The sequence below is a fragment of the Rhipicephalus microplus genome, chromosome 2 (genome assembly GCF_043290135.1).
Source record: "Rhipicephalus microplus isolate Deutch F79 chromosome 2, USDA_Rmic, whole genome shotgun sequence".
NCBI lineage: Eukaryota > Metazoa > Arthropoda > Arachnida > Ixodida > Ixodidae > Rhipicephalus > Rhipicephalus microplus.
In genome coordinates this window covers 127,015,005-127,038,862 of record NC_134701.1, presented here as the reverse complement: position 1 = coordinate 127,038,862, position 23,858 = coordinate 127,015,005, and the positions used below count along the sequence as shown (strand labels likewise).

Genomic DNA, 23,858 nt, shown 5'->3' with positions numbered 1-23,858 from the left:
CAACTACGTGGGTGGCAAGGGGGGGTGGGATGAAAAAGTCGCTGTGACGACCCCCTGATTGGCTCACGGCACTTTTGGCCTGCGCATGAATGAGCCTCTTCCGGGACCCAGCGCGGCAGTGAGACGCTTCGCATCGGTTCGGCTTAGAGCCCAACCGTTTGCCGTTCGCGCGCCTACAAGTCACCGCCGCAACAAGGCGGCGTGCGCTGCGGCACCGTGGGATCACCGGTAACTTGCCGTCGCTGTCCCGCGTGCTTCAGATAGCTCTCAGAAGAAGGCGGGCTTGCGACACGTGAAAGCTTGGTCCACGGACACCCGGTTGGCATTTTTGATGAATGCTGTCGCACTGGCATGCCTTCGGCTCTTTCCGCGCTACTTCTTTCAAGCTGGTTCAAGAAAACCATGACGGTGGAAGTTAGCCGAAAGAGCTCGTAAGTGCAACTGCGTGCGAAGTGCGAGCGGTTCTATTTACAGCGCACAAGGGACAGGCGAATTACTGTCCCGTCGCCAGGAAGTTCAAGTTTTATCCGGGATGTCTTTCCGATGGCCACAAATTTCAGAACGCATAGCTTAAAGTTTAGATATAGTGCGCCCGTTGAGCTTGCCCTTCCCAATACGACCTTGGTTTAGTTTTGTTTTATTTGTATTTTGTTGTTGTCTTATTGGGGACGAACGGCTTGAGCCCTCACACATGCACGAAAGTAGAATCTTCGGGGTAAGTTTTTGATTTGAGAAGTGCCCTGTCCTATCACAGAACAAACAAGCGACGATTCCCTTACAGTTTGTAAAGCAGGAGCACCGAGAGCATAAGAAGCGGCCCCGGTGTGTGAGCGTTCCCAACCGGGCTTGAAGTGTTAGGCACCATTGGCTTTACCGAATCTCGTAGGGTCCCCCTGCAGACGGTCAGTTTCCGAAGTGTTTTCTTGTATTTGTAACTTTTATGGTCATAGCTACGTATATTCTGAACAGTCGTAAACATAAGTTTTTCCTCACTGACTTTACTGGAACTTCTACAGCATTTACTTCCTCTTCAAGCGACGAGCGAGTCAATCGCCGCTATTTGCATAGCCGCAGTACGTTACTTATCTCCACCTCGAGTGGTGCGTCTCGGGCGCCGAGTGTGGATTGTTGTTTTCGCAACATCAAAAGAACCCGAATATCACCCACTGTCTTCAGCAACCTTATTTCTCGAAAAAACTTTGATCACTTTAAGCTTCTGCGTGCCTCTGATCTTCACTCTCGTTTGGTACTCAAGTTGAGTAAGAAAACTATGCGTGCTGTTATAACAAACGCGATTGATTCAAATACGATGTGTCCTACTTGTGATTGTTGATTTTCGCATTCGTTCGGATATTATAGGTTCAACATTTTCTCATCATGTCCGTATGTCAGCTGCAAGTTAAAGCTGCTTTTATAGATTGACACTTTCACACTACATGTATATCTCTTTTTTATAGAATACGTGCAATAAAAAAGTTCATTTCATTTGCGCAGATCTAGTTTCGTCTTACTGAGAAATCAGGCATCTTAACTTACACCTCTTCAGAAAACACGAACAAAATAGAAAAAACAATTACCAAAATTTTATTAACGGCTACATCAGCCAAGTAAGAGGCCAGCGGATCTGAAAGAAGGCACGAGCGCATTCTGCTTACATAAAAATTGGGAACAAAGGGCTTCCACGGGAACCCCCCTCCTCTCAATTTTTCGTCCTTTGCCTTTATTCAAGAACGTCACCAGTGACGTCATTGTGATGAGTAAAGGAGAGGCATGAGGCGCGTGCCGAACACAAAAGCACGGGGACGGTGCACGAGAAGAGGAGAGTCACCCGAGTGCACGCTCACCAGCTGCATAGACGCAAGAAATTGGTCGGAGAAAGACTCGTGGCACGTGACCCGAGCCGAGAAAAAGAAGTCCAGAGCATGAGTCGGTACTGTGCGTCGGGACGCCGAGCTGTGAAGACAGAATGTCAGCGTCACTATACTGCGGCGACCACTACCGACCCATCCCACCTTTCTTCCCTCTGTGAATTGCACCGAGGGCAAACCTAACTCACATTCTCCTGGCCTGTGCGCCGTGCCACTCCGAAGCTGAGAGGACTGGGAGACCTCGCTACTCTCCTGGCACCCGACAAGGCAGAACATCGCCGCCAGTCGGGCTGCCAGATTCGTGAACTTATCGAAACATGAACGTTTGAGTGTGGTGGGGTCGCGCGGGAACCGAGGGGGTCAGGGTGGTCCTAAATTTCTCTGCAACAAAGCTTTTTCGAATCCACTACCACGACGGAAGCAGAACCACCCGGTTCTGAGGATGTCGGCGAAAAGGTTCTGGGAGTGGCCAGCAATATTGTAGGAATTGTACGAGGCTACCCAGATTTGCCGCAACCTGTCACAGCAGTTTCTGAGTGGACTACAGCTCCTACGCTTCGAGACATTCAAGACCGCCATGACGACTTACGCGTAGCCTAGTGGAGCTGGAAAATACGATGAAGACCGTCACCAAGCGGCAATCAGGCCGAGTGGCTCGTACGGCGATGGTTTCTAGGATGACTACGCCAACGGTACAACTTCATTGTAGTTCCGAGGGTGGCATCGGAACAGTAAGAATGTGCTACTATTGCGAGAGCGCATCAGAGTGGCCACCGAGACACCATCTTGGCTAGAGACAGATTAGGGCTAACGATTGAACTTGTCTTGAGTCAGTGTTAGATTCGGCTTTGCTTGTATAGCCGATTAGTGTGTACTTATTTCTTCGGGGGAATACATTCTGGGTGCGAAATCACTGTACCATTTCTCTTGGTACGAGAAAGTCTTGCCACACTCGTCTCTCCCGTGTCTCTCTCAAATCCGATCTTTCGCCAGCGCTCGCGAGATAAGTTCGTGACATTGAATGGTGAGCCTATGCCAGAATACTTCCAATACCGATGGCCACTCCCCAAACCTGTTCACTAACATCGTCAGGACAAGGTGGTTCGACTGCTTCCGTCGCGGTAGTGACGTTGACCTTCCGTCTTCGCAGCTCGGCGTTCCAATGCACAGTGCCAACTCATGCTCTGGAATTTTCGTTCGCGGCTTGGGTCGCGAGCTACGAGCGTTTCTCTGACCAATCTCTCGTGTCTACGTGGCTGGTGCGCAGACACGCGGGTGCCTCTCCTCTTCTGGTGCACCGTCCCCATGCTTCTGCGTTCGGCACGTGTTTCACGCCTCTTTCAGTCTTTACTCATCACCGTCATGAAAGAGATTTTCTGCTCGTGATTTGTTTTAGGGGCGAAGCTCCTTATAGCGGCACCCGTTCGTCCCACGTCCCATCGTAGTATGTAACCAGTCTTACGCTTTGACCTGCAAGGTGGTGCCGGTGGGAAATTTTTGACCTCCAAAGTGGTTCCGGTGAGAAATTTCTTCTGTGCGTTGTTGAACAATAAAAGATAGTGCTCAATGCGTTTTGCCTGTTGGCGAACCAGATGGTTGATAAATAAATAAATAAATAAATAAATAAATAAATAAATAAATGAATAAATAAATAAATAAATAAATAAATAAATAAAACGACACGACTCGTAAAAGAAACAGAAAAGTAAAGCGAAGCGTGCTGGCATAAAAACATCAGCATTGCTTTTGTGCGCAAGTATCTCCCCGCAAACAGTTCTAATTAGGTCCGCATCAGGGGGACAATGAAAAATTGAGTAATAATGTGTAAATAAAAGTAGAGCTCAAGATTAACAACAGTTTGTGAGCAACAGAGAAATGCCGTCATCACCAAGAAGTTGCGATTGCGCACTCATGCACGATCGCATTGACGGGTGGCAGTCGCTGCGACAGCGTAAGCAAACCAAACCGCAGGTGCAAAAACGAAATATAAAACATTACAGTCCAAGAAAAAATCCATTGTGTCCTGAAGATGTGCCGGCACCAGCACTTGTTTCCTCTCCTCGAACGGGTCGAAATATTTTTACGTGTTTCTAAGATGAAGTGCCGAAAACATACGACTTCAGCCAGTCGCGACATGTTCGCATTGTCGCATGTTATCATATTCGACCCCGAACAAATCAAAGCGTTTCAGGAGTGATTTCCTGCCTGTGCTGCATGATTTGAGACAAAATTCAGCGCACCACAAAAAAAAACAGACTGCACCTGCAACCGTACGAATACTTGCCTTGAAGAGGCGGACCTACGCACGCTCCCGTGGGATGCCAGAATATATATATATATATATATATATATATATATATATATATATATATATATATATATATATATATATATATAGGGAAAAGAAGAGAAGTGTGTACTTAAGGGCTCGTTTTTCCGTATTTAACACAATATTGGAGATCTAACAGACAATAATGCTAAGTATAGGGGAAGTAAATAGACCGAGTTGTAATTTAAATGTCAAGAACGAAAATCGGGTGAAAAGATAACTTTCCGTGGGCAGGAACCAAACCTGGGACCTTAGAATAACGACGAAGTCCGGATGGAGGTCGAAGTTCCAGTCGAGGGTTTATTTGGTTGAGTCTCGTATGTCTTATGCTTGGGGTGTTCCACTCCAGCAGACACAGACTAGGTGCCAGGTGACGAAGTTGCTTTGCAGCGTCTGTTCTTGACAAAGCAATCGGAAGGGTGTGCTGCTCTTGGTGCAATGTGTGAGCCACGTTGTCTGCGGAATCATTTCCACTGATCCCACAATGGCCAAGTAGCCACTGAAAATTGACCTCGTGGCCTGGTTCTGTGATGTGGGGAAGAAGCTTGACAACCTCGTAAGTTAACTGTTCATGGCAACCTCGTCGAAGGACTGAGTGCATGCTCTGTAGGGTCCGTTTCGAGTCGGAAAACACAACCCATTTAGCCGGTCTCTGGGATTTGATGTACTCTAGGGCGCCACGCAAAGCCGCAAGTTCTCCCACCGTAGACGTAGTGACGTGTGACAGCTTGATTTGCAGAGTGATTCCTCTAGCTGGAATCACCACCGCACTGCCAGAACCAGACGCCGTGGTTGAACTATCGGTGTATATGTGCGCGTGGTTATTATACATTTCATGCAGGAGGGGCAAGCTCAATTGTTTTAGGGCTGACGAAGGCAAATTTGATTTTTTTCTGAATTCCTGGAATTGAAAGACGTACTTGCGGAAGTGTCAGGCACCACGGAGGATACACCAGTTTCTCGGCAGGCGCAAAACCTGACGTAAACGACGCACTATGTGCACAGACAATCGCACTAAATTTCGTGCGGGGCCTCTCAGTAGCAAGGGTTGTCAAGTGGTGGGAAGGATTCCTAGCATGTAGCCTGAGGTACGTACGCATCGTTTCAGAGATGATGTGCATCATGATCGAGTAGTCCTGTGCAATGGCAATTGTTTCAGTTGTCGATGCACTACGGGATAAACCTAGGCATATCCTAAGTGCCTGGGCCTGAATATTTTGGATTGGGCGCAGGTTTGTTTTGCACGTGTTAGATATAACAAGTAGGCTGTACCGCAGTAATCCAATAAATAATACCTTGTACAGCTGTAACATTGACTCGACAGACACTCACCAACTTTTCCCGGCAAGAAACCTGAACAAGTGACAAATGGCGGTCAGCCGCTTTTTCACGTCGTTTACGTGTGGGGTCCAAGACAAGTTTCGGTGGATTATGACTCCTAAGAGCCTGTAACTCCGGCTGCATGACACCAACTGTCCGTTAAAAGATATGCCTTATGCTGACAATGGCTTTCTGGTGAAAGCCACGACTGCACGCTTTCCACTTGCGATTTCTGGCCCTTGTTTGCGTAGGTGGTGCGATGTCACTGATGCTGCCTTCTGAAGTCGAGCGCGAAGTTGAAGTCAAGTCACACCTCATGTCCACACACAGATGTCATTAGCATAAATGGGAAGTCGTACACTGCTTGGTTGCTTGCTAACTAGACCAATGACTGTTAGGTTGAACAGCGTCGGGCTTAGCACTCCGCCTTGCGGGACTCCTCGGCTACAGTTTTGCACGGGTGTCGGGCCATCCTCTGTCTGCGCGTGAAATGATCAATTCTGTAGGTAGCTCTGGACCCACATACATATCTTGCCACCGAGTCTCACTTCTTCTAATGCGCTGAGAATGGCTTCGTGGGTGACATTATCGTATGCCCCTTTAACGTCAAGAAACAGAGCAGCAGATAACCGTTTGCAGACCTTCTGGTGATCTACATATGCCGCCAAGTCAACTACAATGTCCATTGATGTGCGGCCTTGTCTGCACCTGGACAAGGCATCTGGATATATTTCGCAGAACTCTAAGTATCATTCCAGACGCGTTAAAATTATTCTTTCCATAGATTTTCTCACGCAGCTCGCGAGGGCTATCGGGCGGTAATAGGAAATGTCCAAAGGTGACTTGCCGGTTCTGAGAAGTCGAATCAGGCGACTTGACTTTAATTCCTGTGGAACCTTGCCAGTTTACCAGGAGTCATTGTATAGCAGCAAGAGTGCCTTCCGAGCTCGATTTACTAGGTGACACAGAGCACGGTAAGTGATGCCGTCAGGTCCTGGCGCAGAAGAACGTCTACCCAAAGTAAGCCTAGCCTTTAGTTCCTCCATTGAAAACAAACACTTCATTCGGAGATCACGTGAGGATACAGAAACGTCGGGCGTCTTTGTCCCAGTTGAATTTGCTCCGCAGGCAATCCTTCGACAAAAAGAATCTGCGACATCAATCTCTTCGCAGCGTGATTGAAGTTGCAAAGATTTAAAGGGGTAGCGCTGAGTAATGGTTGTACGAAGACCCCGGACAGTTCTCCGGATTAGTTACAGAGGCTTTCTGGGATTCAAACACTCGCAAAAATATTCCCATCGTCGGTTATCCAACTTGTCCATGTGATGCTGTATTTTCTTTTGTGTGCGTCTGGCCACTCTCAGGTCATCAAGTGATTTCGTGCGTCTATAACGTCGTTCCGCACAACGACTAATCGCTCGGAGTTTCTCGAGATCAATGTTCGTATCACTGCGAGATGAGCTCACCGGAAGCGAACGCGTGGTGGAGTGCAATCACTATTTATTGCGTCCTCTAGGTTGAAGGGTGAGCCGCCAACATAGTCTTCCATGATTAAGTTCTATTTTTGCCAATTGGTGCACTGGACAGACAATAATGCCAAGAAAAGTATAGGGAATATATATATATATATATATATATATATATATATATATATATATATATATATATATATATATATATATATATATATATATATATATATATATATATATATATATATATATATATATATATATGGGATATGGCACAACGGGAGCGTTGTCGACAAAGATAAATATAAATATATTTATCCTTGTTGACAACGCTCCCGTTGTGCCATATCCCATACCTTCACAAAGACTAACTGGCACATTGAATTATTACTCCCACTATATATATATATATATATATATATATATATATATATATATATATATATATATATATATATTTATATATATATATATATATCTTGAAATACCACGGGTTCAGCTGACGCTTTATTCAAGCAACAGCGAAATGGCGCCGATAATGAAGAGGAACGGGCGAAGACTGATGATGGTTATTGACAGATGAGGATGACGTCCAATGAATTCTTACACTAATTTTCCCCGTCGACGGAAGCGGCCACCCTGGCCGCGAATTACGCTGGGGAACGCATACGATAGGGCTTCAGACGCGAAACGTGAACAATCTCTGTCCCGCGGCAGCGTTGGTCAGTGGGGAAAATATATATATTTATTTATTTATTTATTTATTTATTTATTTATGAAGTAAGAAGGTAGGGATGGTTAGGAGAAGTAGACAAGGAAAAAGTCAGAGTAGATTAAACATGGCGTATGAGCCATGCCACGTCGCCGATTCATCATAGCGTCACACGAGCCGACAGGATGAAGACCTGGCGGCCACTCATCAGTCTCACATCATTCACGAAACTACCGGCAATACGCCTCATCTGAATATCGACCACAGAAGAGGTGATCTCAGCCGCATGCAATTACCGGCATCATGACAGAACCATCGACTGACCATCCCATCCCCAAGTACACCGGAGCAGTGGACGATGGACCTTTACAGGACTGGTTCGATTTGTTCGAGCTTCACGCTACCGCTGCATCATGATCGGAACGGGAGATGATCATCAACTTTACCGACTACATCTCCGGTGAGGCTTTCAAATTCTACCTCGCCCACATATTTCAAGACGACGAGTCATGGGAAAAGATCAAAAAAGAAATGATCGTTTGGTTTAAAACATACAATGGCGACTACGACGAAGATTCGCTTATAACCGACCATCCACAGACAACCGCGCTCTGTCGCCGCAGTCAAAAGCACTGCTCACGCATTGGGACACCAAAGATGAATCGGCCTTTGAAACAAGAGCATGTAAAGCACCCTCTCAATGAAAGGCAGCCAGATCTGTTTGCAGGAAGAGTGTACCCTCAACCGCACCACGTTTTGCAACTGCGCGATTAAAAACCAGCCTTTACGTCATCACTGCATCATAGCACTCACATTAGAGAGCCATCCTGTGCACAGTACTTTCCGTCTCGCGCACTTCAACCACTCCTACTTTTTCGTCGCTTGGTTCTTCATTTGCTCGCAGCGCTCACCTCGCATCTCACATGCTTACTACGGTTGATATAGAGGTGAGGAACCCTGAGGATACTCAGCCAGGCTCTGGCCCTTCTGCGCAGATGCATGCGTCAGAACAGCTTAACTCGTTAGTTACACAGAAAGACAAACATTTCCAACTAAACTCTGACCAAACTACGCCTACTTCGGTGTCACCATCCAGTGCACGGACACCTGAGAGTCTTAACAACACAGGAGGCTCGGAAACATCAAATCGCACACGTTTCCGAGAGCCAGAAGCGTCCATTAGGAACAGCGTCACAAGAGCCTCCGAAGAGTCTCCAGTAAATTCGAACGCACAACCTTCGTTATCCGAAATGCAACATAACAGCCCACTGACTACCATTTGCCTACTGGACACCACATCAAGCTGCCCAGAAAATCAGTGCCATGGTCAAAAACGGCTGCCACCTCAACACCACCGGTGCCAGCAATATTAAGCCCAAGAACAACAGAGTCTCCATGGGCTACACCAACAAGGACGACGACGAACGGAATCATCTTCAGAAGAACACACGCGGTTTATGGAAAGCCATTTACAAACGAGCCAACCAAACTGACGACATATTCAAGATTTCTCACTCGAAACAAAGAAAGCATTGAATCCAGGATATCTTCCCAAGGAACGTCGAGTAAGCTTTCTCCAGTCGAGATCAAGACTCAGGCAACACGACATAGAACGTCGAGAAAGGCGCCAAACCACACCCTGTATTCCGCAAGGACGCAGAAATCACCGCACCAGCCTCGGTCAACAAGCACGCAAACGGGTAGCGCCACATGGGTTATAATCAAGACAAATAGCACGACACCTGCGCAAAACATCCAGCCAATGCCTCACAGCCATCACACCACGTTCATTCATCGCAAGAATGCCGGTTGTGTTTCCATCTGATTCTACGCTCAAATCATGCTTATGTTGTCCATAGCGCAACAGCCAGCCTCGCCCTCCAGAGCTGTACTTGATATGCCGGATTGCTGCCCTCTCCTGTGAAGCTATAGTGTGTTAACGGAGACTTCCTCGGACATGGCATGATCTTCTCTTTTTGACAGTGTTCACTTCTAAGCCATGCATGTTCAGTTTTCATTTCTGTTCGCCTGATGCGACCTCTTTCGGGGGGTGGGGGAATCCTCTGACGTAAGAAGGTAGGGATGGTTAGGAGAAGTAGACAAGGAAGAAGTCAGAGTAGAATAAACATGGCGTATGAGCCAGGCCACTTCGCCGATTCATCATAGCGTCACACACACACACACACACACACACACTATATATGTATAATATATTTATATATATATATATATATATATATATATATATATATATATATATGTGTGTGTGTGTGTGTGTGTGTGTGTGTGTGTTGTTTTCTTGTCAACCATCACAATCTTCAATCAGCCCTTTTTTTACTTTTTAGAGATATACAGCAACCTAGTAGCTTCTCTGAAAAATTGCTGAAGAAACAAAGACACGTCGCGGTGTTTTCGAACTATAAAATTACATGTTGGGGTTTTCAGAAGGTACTTGTAGGTGAGGTGTATTCTCTTTTTGTTGTTGTTCTTGAAAGCAGTATCTTAATAAAGGGACGCTATTGCCAATAACACTTTACGCCACAGTGAAAGCTCAATGTATGACAACATCTAAAATGACAATGTTATCAGCAACAGCGCCCTACTTACCGAGAAATTAAGGTAAATGCAGAAGAACACAAGCGCCGCTGTAGCACATTTTCAAAATGATGACGATGACGTCAGACGGGCCGCCTACATTTAATCACTAGTAATGGATCTAGGTGCACTAATAAAGAACCTTCCGTGCATCAAGAGACGCCATAAAATGCTGTTCGTTTTTTTTGTTTGACTGATGGAAAAGGAACCACCGTACGTTATTGTGGTGAATAGCGCAAGTTGTTCAAAAATTCAATTTTCGCGCACTTACATTAGACAGGTGGTGCCATGTAGCGGGGCACAATTAAACCCAAGAACGTCTACTATGGCTTCCGAGATAGCGGTGGCGCGCGCTCGCCATCTCGGAGATCATGGTTGTTGCTGCTGTGGCTCCCGCTGGTTTCAATGTGCTGCTACCAGCACAGTAAAGCCGGGCAATATTGCGCGCGGCAACAGTGACGTGAGTCGGTCCGTTCGGTCCGCTTCTTGAGGCGGGTAATTTGAAGTGCACTAACCCGATGCGAACAATGAAAACGTGATTTTATTTCAAAATAGGCCCTTTCTTGGCACAAAAGTAACACAACGAGGTTTCTGGACCGCTATTTCAAGAATCAACGTTGACCTAATGGTTCCCTTTAGTGTCCCTTTAACCTACACAATATCCTAGACAAAAAAATGCCTGTCACTGAGCGCGTTAAGTGCCCCCTGATAGTGTCTGTTCAGTAGATAACAATGGCATAGCCCTATAGAAACGTACGCACCTTTTCATTGAGCCTGAAAACGTCCGTGGCATTTCCTGCTAGAACTTTGAGCATCAGTTGTAAGTCTTCCGCGAACCGGGTCATGGGTCCCACGCAAAGGAACTGCGCCAGGTTTTCTCCAATGTCGGGCATCAGACCAGTGATAGGAACTACCCCTGAGGTAGAGATGTGCGCAAACAATAGGATGAAATTGAGTAGCACCGTCATCGACTTGATTTAACGCATCTTTTCAGAACACATTTGTCCTCTCCCAGTGAATTTATGAGTTAAGCAAGCGCATGTTTCTTTAGGAAAGAAAATAGCAGTCTCGTCGCGCGGCTGTGGCATTGTAGAAGCACATCCTTGTTGAAAAAACGTTGTCTCACCTTCTTGTGCCCTCTTTTATTGCGCATGGTGTTTACGCCTCGTGGCAGCTAGATTCACGGAAAAATTTTCATAGTAACTGTTTTGCGCGAGCCACTGACCATGCGAGTTTCTTATTTACACCACGTAACCATCACGTCAGCGTACATCCTCTTGGCGCTTTGGGTGCACGCAAGCTATGCGTGCAGCTTGGTCGAATATCTAGCAGCACCAGAATCGCAAGAAGCAGTTCGTCGCTTTTTGAAAAGCATTATGCAGATCCTAAGAAGTGCATCAGCAGAAACTACAAGTAAGAATTCGCCCCCTCAAGGAATTCTCAGTTCTGCAGGAACATACGCGAAGCTCTTTGGGCAAGTTGCCATGTCAGAGAGTATTTCTTGAACTTTTGTAAGCGATAAAGGCACGTACGTAAGACGAGCGAAGGACACAGTGCTTGCCCCATGTTCTTCGCTCGTTTTACGTACCTGCATTTAGTGTTAACAAAAGCTAAGGATCAGTACCAACTAGCCCGAACCCAGTGCCTTCTAATAGCACTTTTGTTCCGTTCACTTTGGTCAGCAATATTGAAAATGACGTAGTTGCCAGCGTAACATTTCTTTTTTCTGTTTCGCTGCTCTTCTTTTAACTATTTGAGCCCACGAATGCATATTTTTGTCGGATACATTATTAGTGCACATTTAGCGAATTTTTAGAAAGTGACAAGGTGACAAACAAAAAATTTAGCCAGTGGAGTAAGTATTTATAGACTTACAAACAGAACATAAAATTACGTCATTACTGCCTTGTGGTGAAGAATTGACAAGAATGGTTCATTTACTTCTGCTACTGACTAGAGTACGAAAATGTTGAACGACTGTAGTACTTGGTAGTGTGGAAGCCCTCAAAACAACTTCAGGGCTTCATCTGAAAACGACACCTACCCTCCTCAGCCAGCCGGCTTCTGCATCTCTCGCGAGTCGTTGTTTTTCTCCGCACATGGCTCGTACCCAGAGGGGAGGGGGGATTGGCCGAATATAAGCTGCATTTACCTGATGCTTTCCTTACTGCTTCATTCCTAGGAACGCTAGTTAGTTAAATATGACTTAAAGTGCCGATTTCAAATTTGAAATTATGTACGAAGCCCACAATTTAGCAAGGAAATCGATTAATCAACGTGATGTTTTTCTGAACGGCGAATAAAACATCACTGTGGCTGTACCGTGGTGTAGAGGCTCCAAAAGAAGAACAGGCTCTAATAATTGCAAGTCCAGTTTTTAAAGAGATGGTGCTAGTATACTTTTCCTGAATTAATGTAAAAGGCGATAAGATAACAAACACTTAATAATTGTTTCCTCTTGAATACAGTAAATGGACAGAGGGTAATCTAATAAACATGTTCTAAGCATGTCAAAAGCGAGAGAAATAAGCCGGCAACAAAATTTTGTGATACCATTTTTAATCGTCCTTGAATTAGACAGTTTGCTACGCCGAGGAAATAACAAGTGGTTACACTCCAGAGAAGTCGCCAGTGCAGGGTCTGATGAATTTCGCCTCATTTGAAGTGTTTGAAATTGCGCCACTGTAATGTGTACTGTAGGTGGGAAAATAGAATTGACCGATGCCGAAAGCGACGCTTTCGTAATAGAACCAGCCATTTCGTTTAACAACAAATCTTTGTGCCCTGGTGCCCGGAATAAATGAATGCTTCGGAGATGAAAAAGGACCAGGGATTCAAAATGTTTCAGTATGAGCGAGCCACAGAATGTGGACAGAAAAGAGCACACAGATAATGAGTCAGTTACGATTGATACGACTGCAATCGAAGTATTTAACTAACGCAAAGTAATATCATTGCCACAAATTCAACCAGAAGGTTGAATTTGTGCTAACCAATCCCCAACCCTTTCCTCTGTGTAGGGTAGCATACCGGCAGCGTACAACTGCTTCACATCCCTGCCGTCCCCCTATCTCTTGTTTCCTTCCTTCTTTCGCCTCTGTTTCTCTCGATCTACCAAACATACCGAGCATGCTCTTGGAGTAGGCGTGTCATGCACGAGAGAGAAGTTGACGATCTACGAAGGCTAAAACCGTAAGTACTTCAAACAGAGCGTTGTCCGTCGACAGAGTGAACGGGAGTTACGCAATAATATACCATCATCACGTGACTGCGGCCCCATACGACATCATTCTAACGCGACACATAACCTAAACATTTGGCATCATCGTGATGTCACATGACGTCACGTCATGTCATGAGACGGATAAAGAATGAAACGGAGCTTTAGACAGGGCGAGGTGCAGAGACATCCACCACAGGACACAGTCACTTGGAAAGTTGGGCTGGTCATGGAGGCTGTTCAAAAGCCACGTGACGTTCGGAAAGAAGCTGTTGGCCAGGACCATGCAGACATTGCAATGTTATGTACAGAAACATTTCTAAGGAAGGTTGTGTATAGAATCGATACAGCGACTCAGAAGAAAAAGAAGATGGATTTCGCTTTCGACTCCTTTGAGCTGAATTTACGAAAGACCCTCTGCTTTTTATTCCGTATCGTTGCCGAGTAGCAGAGAATATCGGTGAGGATGCATCAGACTTGCTTAGGGTAGACCTTTTTCAGGGCCAAATTTAGTCACATTTTCGCGATCATGTGGTGGGGCCACAATCTGTCAAAACGTGATGACATTGACAGCCGTCGCATGCAACTTCATGGTGGGGGGAGGGGGGTTGGGCGCAACGCCAGCTTTGTTATTACCTCCACTACCGGAAGCAAAGCATTCCATGAAAAACGTGGCACATTCGGTGTAGATATCTTTTCTGATTCAATGACAGTTGCCAAGGATTCACAAATTACACAACATGCCGTTTTGGTACTTGCACGTGTAATCACACAGCAGAGAAGGGGGGCTATGCGGTGTGGAATGATTTAGGACAGATCTTCCATAAAGTGAACGTCAGCTCTGTGGTGTTCTCACGTTGTGGACCTGAGCAAATACGTCTTCACACGTGGAACTGGATGAGGCATCTTCAAGAGTCTCAAAGCGGAATCAATCACCGTAATTGAAAAGACAACACCCCTCGTGGTGCTTTAAACAGTGTAGCCGTTCAACCATACGCAGATGAGGCAGATGAAATATTTTTGCTGAGAAACTCTTCAGGGCATACTCGGATTGAGGGTCTGTCACTTTTCCAATGACCAGCTGTAGACCACCAATAATGAGCTTTTAAACAATGTGGAGAAACTGCCATCACAGTGTGTCAGATGAAAGTGGTGTAAGGTGCTACATAAAAAAATGAAAATAGTAGAAATGTAAATATCACCTGTTGTTGGCTTGTGGCCAAATACCCCGCAGTAAGCTGCTGGTATTCGCACGCTTCCGCCATGGTCCGTTCCCAGACCAGTAAGAGATCCAGCTGCTGCGAGGAGGCTTGCCTCTCCGCCTGCAGTATGCAGAAAAAAAAAACAATACGCGATGAATGTCTTTCTGTGCGCCTTGTATACAGCATATCAGAAGTTTCTTTATGTTAAATATAACATGAACGTCGTTATCAGCCTAATTTTGTACTGTTGAACAAAGACATCGCACATTGATATCCAATATTTTATACCGTGTGCGTGACCACTCCAATTTGTGCCTGCTAACTTACTAATTCCGTCGCTCCGTAGAATTCTCTGCCGTAGTTGGTTTCATTTCCCATCTCTTGGTAGCAAGCCAGCGGACTATTTATTATCTGTCCTATGCATTGCATTTATTATCGGTCCTAGGATGCGGCGATGGCGTAGTGGTTAGAGCATCCGCCTCACATGCAGAAGGTCCGTGGTTCAAACCCCGGTGCCGCGCAGTTCCCAACCGGATTAAAAAAATCCGCGTGGCGATGGAACTGCATTAAGAGGCCTGAGGTGCGGCCTCACCCGCCACTACCGCTAGCAACGCACTCCCTCACGAGAGAAGAATTGGCCACCCTGGTGCAGTATCTGGCTACTACATCCCACATGCATACATCAATTACCTCACGGCCCTCAGTCCCCAGCAGCTGCGAAGCAACTGACCACGGTGGCGGTTCGATCTGCAACGCAGCAGAAGGTGCTAAGAATCTCTGGAGATGGACAGGCCGCCATTGGAACCTGAACTTGGCAACGTTTAACGCTAGAACGCCATCTAATGAAGGAAGTCTAGCTGTACTACTCGAGAAGCTAGAGGGTGTTAAATGGGATATAATAGGGCTCAGTGAGGTTAGGAGGACAGATGAGGCCTATACGGCGCTACAGATGGACACGTTCTTTACTATCGGGGCCTGGCGGACAGAAGAGAACTTGGAATGGGCCTTCTAATTCACAGAAACATAGCTGGCAACATAGAGTACTACTATAGCAATAACGAAAGGGCGGTAGGTATCGTAAATAAACCGAACAAGAGACACAAGATAAAGGTGGTACAGGCTTACGCGCTTACATCCAGCCATGAAGACGCTTCAGTTGAAAGCTTCTATGAAGACGTGAAATCGGCAATGCGTAAGGTAAAAGCATAGTATACTATACTGATGGGAGACTGAGGGAAGCAGGCTAGAGACCAGGCGGTAGGAGAATATGGTATCGGTACTAGAAACGCCAGAGGAGAGCTACTAGTAGAATTCGCAAAACGCAATAATTTACGAATTTCGAATACCTTCAACCAAAAACGAGGAAACCGCAAGTGGACATGGAGGAGTCCTAATGGCGAAAATGAGAACGAAATAGACTTTATAATGAGTGCACACCCAGGCATCGTGCAGTATGTGGAAGTGACGGCAAGGTACGATGCAGTGACTATAAAATGGTGCAGTCTCGAATTCACCCAGACTTGAAAAAGGAACGACAGAAACTGATACGCAAGAAGCCAATCAATGAGCTAGCACTGAGAGGGAAAATACAGGAATTCAGAGTCTGGCTTCAGAACAGGTACACGGATTTTTGTGAGGAAACGAACCTTAGCGTAGATATAATGAATGATAATCTGACGAGTATCATTACAGAGTGTGCAGTGGAAGTTGGGGGCAGGGTAGTCAGACAGGACACTGGCAAGCTTTCCCAGGAAAAGAAGAATCACATTAAGAAGCGTCAAATCATGAAAGTCTCAAGTACAACAAACGAAAAAGAACTGGCAGAGCTTTCGAAGTTTATTATTAGGCGTAAGGTATGCGATGTAAGAAGGTATAACATGGAGAGAATTGAACCGGAGGAAGCGTCAAAGCACTGCAGAGAAAACTTGGAGTAGGCAAAAATCGGACGTATGCACTAAGGGACAAAGAAGGCAAAATAACTACTAATATAGATAGGATAGTTAAAATAGCGGAGGAGTTTTACAGAGATATGTACAGCAGCCGGGATAACCCCGACCTTAATACTATAAGAACTAGCAGTAGCCTAGATGACACCCCAACAGTAATGATAGAAGTCAGAAAAGCTTTGGAGAGCATGCAAAGAGGCAAATCTGCTGGTGAGGATCAGGTGACATCAGATCTGCTGAAAGATGGAGAACAGATTGTGCTAGAAAAACTAGCCACCCTGCTTACGAGGTGTCTCCTGACGGGAAGAGTACCAGAGTATTAGAAGAACGCTAACATTATCTTAATACATAAGAAAGGATATGACAAGGACTTGATGAATTACAGGCCGATCAGCTTGCTCTCTGTAGTATACAAGCTATTTACAAAGGTATTTGCTAACAGGGTAAAGAAAACATTATAATTCAATCAACCAAAGGAACAAGCAGGATTTCGAACAGGCTACTCAACAATCGACCACACTCATACTATCAATCAGGTAATAGAGAAATGCCCAGAATATAACCAACCACTATACATAGCCTTCATAGATTACAAGAAGGCGTTTGATTCAGTGGAAATATCAGCCGTCATGCAGACACTGCGTAATCAGGGCGTCGATGAAGTATGTATAAACATCCTGCAAGAAATCTACAAGGGATCAACTGCTACCATAGTGCTTCATAAAGAAAGCTGATTTGATTGATTGATATGTGGGGTTTAACGTCCCAAAACCACTATATGATTATGAGAGACGCCGTAGTGGAGGGCTCCAGAAATTTAGACCACCTGGGGTTCTTTAACGTGCACCCAAATCTGAGCACACGGGCCTACAACATTTCCGCCTCCATCGGAAATGCAGCCGCCGCAGCCGGGATTCGAACCCGCGCCCTGCGGGTCAGCAGCCGAGTACCTTAGCCACTAGACCACCGCGGCGGGGCTTCATAAAGAAAGCTAAATATTACCATTCAAGAAGGGTGTAAGGCAGGGGGACACAATCTCCCCAATGCTGTTTACCGCGTGCTTACAGGAGGTTTTCAGAAGCCTAGAATGAGAACAGTTAGAGATGAGAGTTAATGGAAAATACCTTAGTAACCTGCGCTTCGCCTATGACATTGCATTGCTGAATTACTCGGGGGACGGATTGCAACTCATGATAACGGAGTTAGACAAGGAGAGCAGAAAGGTGGGTCTTAAAATTAATCTGCAGATTAATTTTAAGACCCACCTTTCTGCTCGGAAGAGAGCAGCCTCGGAAGAGAGCAACCTCGGAAGAGAGCAGCGCTTCGAGATAGGTAATAGTGCACTTCAAGTTTTAAAAAACTGTCTACTTAGGGCAGGTAATTACCGTGGAGCCGAACCACAAGATTGAAGTAACTGGAAGAATAAGGATGGGGTGGAGCACATTCGGCAATCACTCTCAAATTATGACAGGTAGATTGCCACTGTCCCTCAAGAGGAAGGTATATAACAGCTGTATCTTGCCAGTACTTAGCTACGGAGCAGAAACCTGGAGACTTACGAAGAGGGTTCAGCTTAAATTGAGGATGACGCAATGAGCACTGGAAAGAAAAATGGTAGGTGTAACCTTAAGAGACAAGAAGAGAACAGAGTGGATTAAGGAACAAACGGGGTTAAGGATATCACAGCTGAAATCAAGAAGTGGAAATGGACATGGGCTGGACATGTAGCGCGTAGGCAGGATAACCGCTGGTCATTAAGGGTAACTAACTGGATTCTCAGAGAAGGCAAGCGAGTTAGGGGGAGACAGAAGGTTAGGTAGGCAGATGAGAATAAGAAGTTTGCGGGTATGAATTGGCAGCAGCAAGCACAGGACCAGAATAGCTGTCGGTACATGAGAGAGGCCTTTGTCCTGCAGTGGACGTATACAAGATGATGATGATGATGATGATGATGATGATGATGATGGTGATGCATTACAGGGTCATCCCAATTCCTTTTGTTCCGTCCAACAGAACGTGTGCTGCCCACAATCATCCGCATCGAGCATGAACACAGCACATCGCCTTAAAAGGTGCTACTTTTTTTCTGAATGACATTAAATGTACAAAACCTGCACACACCGCTGCTTCCACCTGGGCTCCGTCGTGTATCATGCGGGTTCCGCGTGCAACCATCCACCAGGTTGTTCGAGTCGCACCACAAGCACATTTCGGGCACGTTGGTTAGCGCCAGCGGGATGGCACCAGCTTCCCGCAGCATTGCCACACACTGAGCGTCTTCAACGGCACGCCGTCCATGCCAGAAAAGGGAGCCTGCGTCCTGTCGCAAACCTGTGAGTTGAACGCACCTTCACGGTTAAAAGTTCTGCGCCTGGAAGACGTTAAAAATTCCGTGACAAGAAACAAAAGTAAAATTGGTTCTCAATGATTGATGCTAATGCGTTGATGTTACCGGTAATTGGGAGCAGAGCACCTAGTTCTGCCACTGTTATTTCACATGCATGCAGATTTAATGAGGCTACGAAGCTATGACTACAATTAAAAGGAAGGAACTTAAACGGCCTAGCTAACTGATTGAGCTCCCTTTTAAAGAGAACCAGATTGGCATTACACAGGCTATCAGATGCCTGTGGTACAAACTCCTTTTCCCGGTGTCTCCTTTTTTCTCCATTTAGGTACGTTATATAGCACCTCACAATGCTAAGACGCTGAGTTAATCGATAAGGTTTGTTCTTTATCTGAGGCCACCGGCCTCGTATTAGCCTGTCACTCAAGAAAGAAATCAGGAGACTGCAGCCGACAACAGCTGTAGCTCAGAAACATCACCCACAGGGGTAAATACCGGTGAGAAGGATTCAGGTGACAACGAAACGACAAGCTCTCTTGATAGCCTCCATCAACAAATTCCGGCTTCTGACGATGAGCCGATCGTCAACAGAGATGAAGCTTAGTCATGGTAGATATAGAAGTCTGGTACGAGGAATGTTTCAAGGTCGTGTGCCACTGTAAAGACAAGGCAGTGGGGATTCTCGATCTACCTAAAGCAGTTCAAAACGGCTGGTGCTTTAGGCAACTGAATGCAATCACTCAGTATTCGGACATGGAAAAGCTGTTAAGGGCAGACCCAATAAGGAGCCATTTTATAGCGCAAGAAGCGTTACTTCTAAATGTGGAAACTGAAAAGCATGAACCATATTTCTGGCAAATCCTTTGTGTTCTCTTTCCTGGGCGACAACGAAAGGCTCGGCGATTAAAGTTAAACTTGGAAAGTCAGCCGGTACGACAGGCTACAAGCACCCGCTTCCTGCGAGTTACTTAGGACTACAGGTTGTCATGGAGAAAATCTGTGAACCATGCACCTCTAAGAGGCACCAGTACAGCGACTTCAGGCCCTCAGGCGATTTGGTGGTGTACGCTCGGGCACTCACCCTAAGTCGATGTGTGCATTGCATAACACTCTTGTAACCAGCCTAATACTTTGCCAACCACTGCGTAGGTGCCTATTTGAGACCTAATATGAATAATTGGAGCATCTACATTACAATAGTCTCCGCTTGACTTCGGAAGTTCTATAGGCAGCATTAAATAAGAAAGTAGTGCACGAGGCCTATTCTTTTCCACTAAGTCTCCTGGCATCGCATGCTCTACTGACCAAACTCCTGTGACTGAGTGAGTCCTTCAGTTCAAAAGAACTCATCAGAACACTCGCCACAAAGCACCAATTTTATGTTTTTGTTTTGCTAAATATCTTAAATATCCTGTTTGTTAAACACCCCGAAAGAAGGCCACAAAGTGATCCGCTTTAAACGCTTCAAAATGTCATTACCAACCGCATAATCCTGTGGCTGCAATCCAAGTGAATAACACCTTGTACGGAAGCGGTGCCTGGTGCTCGAGCATTTGTAGAGGAAGTATGCCGATTGTCTTCACGTATACATGATTCGTTCCGTCATTGTTGACAATAACAGCTGTGCGGTGGCATATCAAATGTCATCTATTGGAGCTGCATGGTCTGGCTGTTTGGACAACCTAGTCTCTTTGACAGTTGCAGAGAGCGCAGCTGCTGCTCTTCGCAAGCTGCCGAATGAATCCACCCGACAAACATTAACTATTAGACTGTACATCGGCAAATCGGCCACGACACAACTTTCTCGATGGACTCCCACAAACAAGCTCTGCCGTCAGTTTCTAGCATCAATAAAAGACGCTACCTAAAACGGCATCAACATAACTTTTCAATGGATACCTTCACATGTTGGTATCAGCGGCAATGAAAGCGTACGTGCCCTGGCCTATCATTCCCTTTCAAGGCAAACGACAATCAAAGCTGCTGTGAACCAACGACTACCCAAACAAACAATTTATGTCATTTCTGCTCTCCACGGAAATCGCCCCAACAGCTCTGTGTCACAGGTGGCCTTGGTCAAGCCGATCAACTCTGCTATACAGAATAAGAACGGGATCTGCATACACTCCTTTACAGTTACTTAAAGTCATGAGCGCTCCGTCTTCACTGTGCGCTGAATGCAATGAAGTCGCGGATATTCAGCACTACCCATGGTTGTTCAAGTGTTGTCGCGGTAAAAGAGAGACAATATTGGCCAGTTTGAAGAAAGGAGGGTTCTCCCACGAATGCTGTGAAGGCATTGTGTTTTCGGCAAATGTGCGGCTGATGCGAAGGCAAGTGCCAGACATACTCTTACGCTTTATATGAGAGACAGGATTAAGTGATTTTATGGTGAGCCGAGCTACATGAAACGACTTGCTCAGGCCAGGTCTGCCAAATTAACCCTGCCTGTGGCACATTACCTGGAAGTACTTAACAGTACTACTCAGGAGAGATCATATTTACGCACGCGCACTCGTTGGTATATAAAATCTGTCAGAAGTTTCAAAGTATTATAGAGTCTTCACTCACATATATATATATATATATATATATATATATATATATATATATATATATATATATATATATATATATATATATATATAGTCCAATAGATTCTCCGTGAGCGGTCACAACGCGGTTTATTTCGACGTTTGCGCTTAGAGTCTAGCCTTCATCAGGATTAAAGGTACAGTTTGTGGGTGCTCAGCTTTATACAATCTCAAATCAGAGGGAAAGAAAAGAGAAAAAAGACAGAAAGAAAGAAAAAAGAAAAAAAGAAGAAAAAAGAAGAAAAAAGGAAAAAAAATAGAAAAAGAATATAAGGTGGACTCCCCTCGGGCGCCCCCCTTTCTCTCTTCCTTCCACGTCCTCCTTGATCTCTCTCTCCCCTTACTCCCCTTCACCTTTCTGATGTCAGTGGTCTGTGTATGCTTCCTTTCACTAACGCATTCTTCCCGACCAGACGGCGCCTCCTGGCACGTGTGGTTCGGTGTGGGACAAAAAAGAGCTTTTTTAGGAAGTTCTAAGCCTTTAACTACTCGGAGCACCGTCAACATTTCGTCGTAGAAAGAGGGGTACCGCGCATTGGGGCAGAGGCTGGTAAGCGGGCATTTTAGGAAGTTTTAAGCCTTTAACAACTCGGGGTCCCGTCAACATTTCGTCGTAGAAAGAGGGGTTCCGAATACTGCGGCCCCTCTTTCTACGACGAAATGTTGACGGGACCCCGAGTAGTTAAAGGCTTAAAACTTCCCAAAATCCCCGCTTACCAATCTCTGCCCCAATACGCAGTAACCCTCTTTCTACGACGAAATGTTGACGGGGCTCTGAGTAGTTAAAGGCTTAGAACTTCCTAAAAAAGCTCTTTTTTGCCCCACACCGAACCACACGTGCCAGGAGGCGCCGTCTGGTCGGGAAGAATGCGTTAGTGAAAGGAAGCATACACAGACCACTGACATCAGAAAGGCGAAGGGGAGAAAGGGGAGATGAAGGGGGAAGTAGAAAGAAGAGTGGAAGGGGGGCGCCCGAGGGGAGTCCACCTTATATTCTTTTTCTCTTTTTTCTTTTTCTTCTTTTTCTTCTTTTTTCTTTTTTTCTGTCTTTTTTCTCTTTCCTTTGCCTCTGAGATTGTATAAAGCTGAGCACCAACAAACTGTAACTTTAATTCTGATGAAGGCCAGACTCTAGGCCGAAACGTCGAAATAAACCACGTTGTGACCGCTCACGGGGGATCTACTAGACTATATGCAACGCTATGGCCACTCAACCACCATGCCTGCCTGCCTATATATATATATATATATATATATATATATATATATATATATATATATATATATATATATATATATATATATATATATATATATATATATGTAAATATATATATATTTATTTATGACAGGTGGCGACAGCATTACGAATTTTGGACGGTGATAAATTTAGTTTTATCACGTTGTTACCCGTATTTACTTCGTTATATATGATCTCCAAGCTGAAACCACCATTCTTCTGATTGTCCCAGCGTTATTGGCATCTTGTCGCCGCTCTTTCTAAAACACCACTCCCCATAATTCTTCGCAACGTACACTGTATTTGTTATAGTCTTTGTGTAGCAGTCTTAATGAAATGTTTTTGACCCATCCATGTGTTTTAGTGTTTTAGTGCTGCAATGAACACAATTGCGTCGCATTTTGATTTCTACAATGACGCATTTCGCGTGTGTTCGTAATTGCGCAGGCAAGACAGCTTCCTCTAACCCTGATAATTCTCTCAACCTCTCACCTTTCTCAAATATTGGAAAATAAGCCTCCGGGCGAGTGCATTATTAAAGATTATTATGTGTGATAAGGCGGCTCTGATGCCACGCCACCATCAACCTTCTATGTGTTCAACCTCTGTAGTTAGTATATATTCTGGCTAACAAATTATGGATTGTACCTTGTATTAGTGAAATACCAGCTGGCTTGCGCATTACGTTTACTATTGACTGTTACTGGCACGTTCCGAGCACGCAACCGGTAAAGCACCTTTCACGGCGATACTGTTCTTGACAGTGAATGGCAGTCCTAGAAGAGGCTTTTCTTTGCTCATTTGGCTTGCGCTTATTGTTCCCGATGCAACCAGTCTGTCCACCTCTCCGGCCTCCTTAAGAGCCTCCTCGAATCTCTCCTCGATGACAGCGTTGATGATGGGCTGTACCTCGTGGATGCGTCTGATGTAGGCCGAAACAAGGCTCACGCTTTTAACCTTGAAAGACAAGAACAAGGCCGTAAAAATTTAATTATTAGATTCGAAGCAGCTCT

General features: G+C 45.4%; 1 protein-coding gene across 2 annotated transcripts in view; it reads right to left on the bottom strand.

Annotated features, from left to right (window-relative positions):
- The window catches only part of LOC119170744 (fatty-acid amide hydrolase 2-A-like), a 34,293-nt gene that overhangs the window by 7,857 nt on the left and 2,578 nt on the right, over positions 1 to 23,858 (bottom strand). Inside the window, exons 2-5 of one of the 2 annotated variants that reach the window (XM_075886790.1) lie at positions 23,583 to 23,802; positions 18,786 to 18,995; positions 14,719 to 14,838; positions 11,058 to 11,212 (exon numbers count right to left, since the gene is read on the bottom strand). In XM_075886790.1, the coding sequence (XP_075742905.1) occupies positions 11,058 to 11,212; positions 14,719 to 14,838; positions 18,786 to 18,995; positions 23,583 to 23,802 (705 nt within the window). The remainder of the gene's footprint in view (positions 1 to 11,057; positions 11,213 to 14,718; positions 14,839 to 18,785; positions 18,996 to 23,582; positions 23,803 to 23,858) is intronic. The other variant, XM_075886791.1, reaches the window with a different exon arrangement.